Below are 6000 nucleotides of genomic sequence, written 5' to 3'. Positions count from 1 at the left end.
ATGTGTGTGTTTCTCTCGAATGATGAAAGTCTGGACAAAGATCCCTTGGGGTTACAGGCTTGCCGGTGATCGCCGCAGTCTTAGTGGGAGGCTATTGGTTGAAAGCTCTCGGGCCTCCGCTTGGATTCCAGGAACCTTATTGGTTTACCGTTGGCCTTATGGTGTTCTGTATCTTGTATGCCCTGTTTGCGTTAAAGGAAACGCGCCCCAGACAACCAGGAAGTAAACTATGCTCACTGTCGTACATAGCACGCATAGTGAGCTTTGTAAGAAGGATTCAAAAGCCAAAAAGATGGATCATGGGTACTCTCATGCTTGTCTACTTCCTGGCCCATAGTGTCCAAGAGTCCGTGACAGGTGTAAAAACCGTGATTCTTCTGTCGCCACCATATTGCTGGAACCCGGTTCTTATAGGCGTAAAGAACGCTATTGAGGGAGCTGCTTACATCATGTCCGTGCTGGGGATCAAAGTATTGGGGAGATGGCTGTCGTCATACGGATTAGTCCAGGTATGGTACCAAGTTGAACATTTTAACATGTTGTTAAGACTACAGATATGTGTGCTATCTATAGGTTTGACAGGGAAGGCAGAGAAAAGGAGAAATGTATGTAGGAAAATAGTATCTATCAAATTGTCTGACCACTTAGTAGACAGGGGTATGCGACAAGAAGTTTATATGTCAGGAAATCAGGACAAATTCAGCTGTTAAGATCGTAGATATACCCAAGAAATCTTCTCGAAGAAATGTTTTGACAATTATGGATACAGATAAACTTTTACTTCAACCAAGGACTGCATAGGTCCACATACAATGAATGCAAATGCAAACTCCTAAATTTCAAGCTTAGTGTGGTTCCAAATAAAGATCATTATGATACAGTGACAATGTGGCTTTCTTCCAAAATAACAAAACTGTATTGTATCTACAGGTAGGATGTGTCTCGACTATAAGTGGACTTGTGCTTCAAGGTCTCGCTGTCTACACATCTACCCACACCACGACATTCCTAATAGGTATGTCAGATGTTATTACACTGTGTCACTTGCCCATCTCTTTGCAAGTGCCAGACGTTACCACTCCAGTTGACAGCGTTTTGTTTTTTCTGAGACATTTTTTCTCCAGTCTTCTCCACACGAATTTCAGCCATGCATCTTTATTGTGTTCCCTCAGGGGTAGGTCTTAGCTGTTTGCAAACGATGCCTTCACCCATCCTGCAGGCGGCTTTGTCTAGGATGGTCAGTCGTGACGACCAAGGTACAACTAGACTAGTTATTTTGTAAACACGCACTTACTAGTAATGTTGCTATACGAGCTGAATTAGGGAGGTATCCTATTAAACTGGAAGCCTCCCTAAGATTTAAGTCCCAATTGGAATAAGGGTTGTCAAAATGTCTCAGTTATCCATGTTTATTTCATTATTCCTCACAGGTAGTCTGTTTGCCCTACTGGCCTTTTTGGACAACATCGGAGACCTTGCTTTTGTACCTTTCTTCAATTTCCTGTATACTTCCACGCTGGACGTCATGCCCGGCCTTGTGCTCCTGGTTTGTGCAGGGTTTTACCTGGTCTGCTCCATCCTGACTGGGTAAGGCTGCGTGAGTTGCAAACTTGTGCTACGGTCTAGCTTTTAATCTAATCATAACCTAATACAGCCAAACGCTTTATCTACCTAAGTATACATAACAATATGCAGCCTAATGCCGACGCCATGCTATGATTATTTTACAGTATTTCAGTGTTCTATTCATCAACAGATATACATATGTACAATATTTTTATATTTTCTCTGTCTCTTAACGATAGCACTAACACTCGCACAAAAAAATGTGCAAAAATCTGAAGAAAAAACACAGGTTTTTGACATTTACATGTCTTCTTATTCAACATTTCTCCTTCCTCCCTTCTCCAGTATTCTCCAGTGTTATGACTTCTCAGCGGATTATGAGACTATCCCTGAAGCCATCAACAGGGACCTTGGACCGACCTAAACAAGACAACACTTCTATTTCAAATTTTTCAATTTTACAAGCAGATGATCTCAAAGGAACTTTGACACCCAAATCTTACCACAGAATGCAATTTCTAACCGTTTACTCTACCTCAACAATCTACTACAACGTAGTAGCCCAGTATTACAAGACGTTACCATTTATGTCGCCATCTATCTTAAAGTACTTGAATGTAGAGATTCGAATATGAACATGTCTGACCACTATGGCATTGGTGCTTGGTGAACAGTTTCTTAAATTTGGTGTATTTCTAGCACAAATAGCTCACGTAGCGTATTCACTAGTGTAAAGGGGGTGATATGTATATTCCTATATATAAATTTATATTCGTAAGCAAAAGAATGGTCTTGGGTTCAATTCAAGCCTACATGTATATATCATAAAGCAAAGTTAAGTGTTCTTGGTTCAGTCCAGTCCAGTGTGTAATGTCTCTCAGACATCTCAGTGTGTATTTTCTCGAAGTAAAGACAATGCCGATACACACTATATATATGTCACGATACATCTAACAATGCCAGCGGAAGTACTGACGTCTGTCAGTACGTCGAGGAGTAATGGGAGTATTTGTCTCGACAATTACATCGTTAGATGCGAAGAATATGTCGTTCATTAACGAACACGACAGTATTGTCCAAACTCCGACAGGTAGTCTGGAATACACATCTAACTGCGGCATTAAAAAGGACACATCCGACAAACACCTGTGCGTATGTCTGGTACCTATCAAAAATGTCCCCTTGTGTTTCAATCAGTTTCATCAAATGTCAGAACAGAAGAGTCGACGAAAATATCCACCAAGATTTGTCTAAAACTATGCATTGTCTAAAGTTGACCGATTTCTAAATAAACCTGTTTCAAGTAAACTTGCAAATTTATCAGCGCAAGAGCATTGCTATTTTGCTAAGGAAATGGTAGCAGCATGTTTTTTCTTTGTTTAAGAGAATCGTCGAAATGTGTTTATGGGTGGTGAAAGATAAAGTACTGACGTCTGTCGGTACGTCCAGGAGTAATGAGAGTATTTGTCTGGACAATTACGTCGTTAGACGGGAAGAATGTGTCGTTCATTAACGAACACGACAGTATTGTTTAAACTCCGACATGTTGTCGATGCTACAAAGTTGTCTTCTATGTTTATTGGATCAGACATATATACACAGCGCAGAGTGCACACATCATATTTGTAGAAAACTATCCAGAATTCGGCGATAGTTATGTGGAATAAGTCACTCTAGATAGATCGTCACCGGACAATAGCTTACACGAAAGTTGAGTTGTTATTGAAAACTTTTGTGCGTTATTTTGTAAGAGACGTTAAAATGTAAGGAAACATGATAAAAAGCTTGGCGTTTAAAGTTTGTAGAATGCACGTAACGGTTTGTCATATCAGATACAATCGGCAGTTATGAGCAAGTTCATACAAAATGTCTATGTTGCATGCATTTACACATGTAAGTTAGTATATAGCTGGAACAACTTTTACGCAGCACCTATGTTGATTGCATGTCTTTTTTGTACTCCAAGAAGACTAGTTACTTAATACACTGTTTAAATCTATCATGTTACCTACAATTAGAAATTGCCATGAACTTTACAATAAATTGCATTTGTATAATACATGTAGTGCTGTACCATATGAATGTTTAATAAGTTCATTTGACTAATAAAAAACGTAATTTCCATTGTAGATATGGAACATTTACTGATATCAACAATATGTTCAAGGACTTCTTACTGTACTTAATACATTTGTGCATAGAAAGTTCACAATATATTCTGTTTTCACAACATGCATGTATGTTGTAGGAAACATATGCCAATCTACTTTATTGAATTAGACTATAGATTTTTAATCGATGTGTCAGCAGATGATAGCAGTTTCATTGCAACCCGTACATATACATGAGATAACGTATTTCTACTTTTGCACTTGTTTGTGTGTTGCCGTTGGGGAGAGGCGCCCTGCGGTACTGAGGAGAAATGTCTGTTTTGTAGGATGCTGTTTATTCACAGCCAGTTAAGCTCGTAGTCTGGAATACACATCTCATGGCGGCAATAAAAAGGCTACATCCGACAAACGCCTGTGCGTATGTCTGGTACACATAGAAAATGTCCCTTTGTGTTTTAATCAGGTTCATCAAATGTCGGGACTGAAAAGTCGAAGAAGATATCCGCCAAGATTTGTCTATGCTTTACATTGTCTACAGTATGACCGATTTCTGATAAATCAAATTGCAAATAACCATACGAATTTATTAGCACGAGAGCATGGGCAACTGGGTGCAAATGGGTGGCGTTTGCTTTGGTTGATCATCAAAATGTGTTTACCACGGTGTGGCGAAAAAGGAAGACTAATATTTGAAGTACGATAACGAGATGGCAGCTTGGTTTTCACGAAGAGGGATAAAAAATTAGAAATAAACGCCTTTTTTAAGACTGATGACGACATTAATGACGTATCAATTTAAGTTTGGGCAGACAGCTTTATGACCAACTGTTAAAACCAATAGAGTATACATTTCCTATTTCCCATGTATATTTGCTGTGATCTATACAACTTACACATTGGTGGTGTCTGTTCATTCTTAGACTCTACAGAACTTCTGTGTATCGGAAAAGTACACATCTTTTGGATGAATGTTGTCTAGAATACACATCAAAGGTCACTATAAAGACCAAGGCATCAAAGGCCTTTCCATTTCTGTAATCCACCTTGAACTCTTCAAAGTTGCGCCGCCTGCAGAAGCTGGACGGTACAACCGGTCGGACGGTCGGCATCTCAGTACACATGTCCCAGGAACGTCTCACACCTGTCGTGTCCGAACCCACCGCCTTTTGTCTTCCCATCACCTTTGGCGGAAAAATCGCATATAAAATCCTGTCCCGACAAGCGCTTCAGTTATACCTCTGTAGGTTTCCACAGAGAGCACATCGACTGACTTGCCACATACTTTAACACCAACGTGACGATATGGAGAGAACAGACAGCCTTCCCCGCAGCGCTTCCTACTCCGGGTCCAGAGCTGAGTGGATCGCCAAGAGAGCCGACGACTTCGACGCCAAGGCGCGGTCGTTCCTGTGCGGGCGGTGCGGCCACCAGGCGGCCTGGGTCTGCCTGGACCCCGTCTGTGTGTCCTACAACCGCGAGAGAGTCTTGTGCCTGTGCGACAACTGTGACAAGCTCTTCCACCCGCCCACCAGCCCCGTCATGCACAGCCACCGCCGTCTGGGAGTCGCACTGTACGTCACCATGCTGATGCTGCACCGCTACCAGAAGGTCATCGGGGTCATGATGGCGAGGTCTCCGCACCACAGCCGTCCGTCCACGCCCGTCTCCACCGACGAGAGTGAAATCACCTCATCGCAGTCACCGACAGCCTCCCGCCAGAACAGAACAGCTTGGTCCCCTGCCAGACCGTCCTCCTCCCCGGTGCCCTCCCGCCTGGCCAGCCCCGACAGTACGGTGAACACCAGGAAGAGACGGCGGTCTGGAGACGACACATCTGAAGCCACCGCCAAGGTCAGCCGAACCGACACCGACCGGTCGGGACACTTCTGTCTAGCCGCCGACCTGAGACCCATCCACGACTCGTACGGACGCATCCTAGACCGACTGAGGCAGGACCGCTCACTGTCCGTCTCTGAGGGCTGCAGACACGAACCCTTCGGCAAGCTGACCCTCAGGAACTACGCCGCCATCGCCGAGCTGAGAATCGTGGACTCGGACTTGTACACCTCCGTACTGGACAGCTACATCCGGCGGGCAGACGGGAGCGGCACGCTGTCGGGGTTCGAGCGGGAGTGCCGTCAGGTGCTGTCCGGGTACGTCCGACAGGTGTCCGTCATGAGGGAGCGGAGAGAACTCTTGCCGCGTTTCGACATCTCCTGCTAGGAATTTTTTGTGAACTGTTTACATACGTGTACTGTATAGTCTCTGGCAGAATAGTTTGGTTGACACGGCGAATTACACCTGGAACGAATTTGTTGTGATG

The 6000-nt window shown here is 43.5% G+C and overlaps 1 protein-coding gene across 1 annotated transcript in view; it reads left to right on the top strand.

Moving 5' to 3' along the window:
- LOC118418484 (proton-coupled folate transporter-like) overlaps positions 1 to 2886 on the top strand; it is a gene marked incomplete in the record, with an annotated part of 6363 nt that extends 3477 nt beyond the window's left edge. Inside the window, 5 exon segments of the mRNA XM_035824430.1 lie at positions 64 to 509; positions 931 to 1015; positions 1173 to 1256; positions 1431 to 1587; positions 1912 to 2886. Of these exon segments, the coding sequence (XP_035680323.1) occupies positions 64 to 509; positions 931 to 1015; positions 1173 to 1256; positions 1431 to 1587; positions 1912 to 1990 (851 nt within the window).
- Positions 2887 to 6000: the final 3114 nt, after the last annotated feature.

This window comes from Branchiostoma floridae, chromosome 6 (assembly GCF_000003815.2).
Source record: "Branchiostoma floridae strain S238N-H82 chromosome 6, Bfl_VNyyK, whole genome shotgun sequence".
In the NCBI taxonomy this organism is placed as follows: domain Eukaryota; kingdom Metazoa; phylum Chordata; class Leptocardii; order Amphioxiformes; family Branchiostomatidae; genus Branchiostoma; species Branchiostoma floridae.
This window is presented reverse-complemented; position numbering and strand designations above follow the sequence as displayed.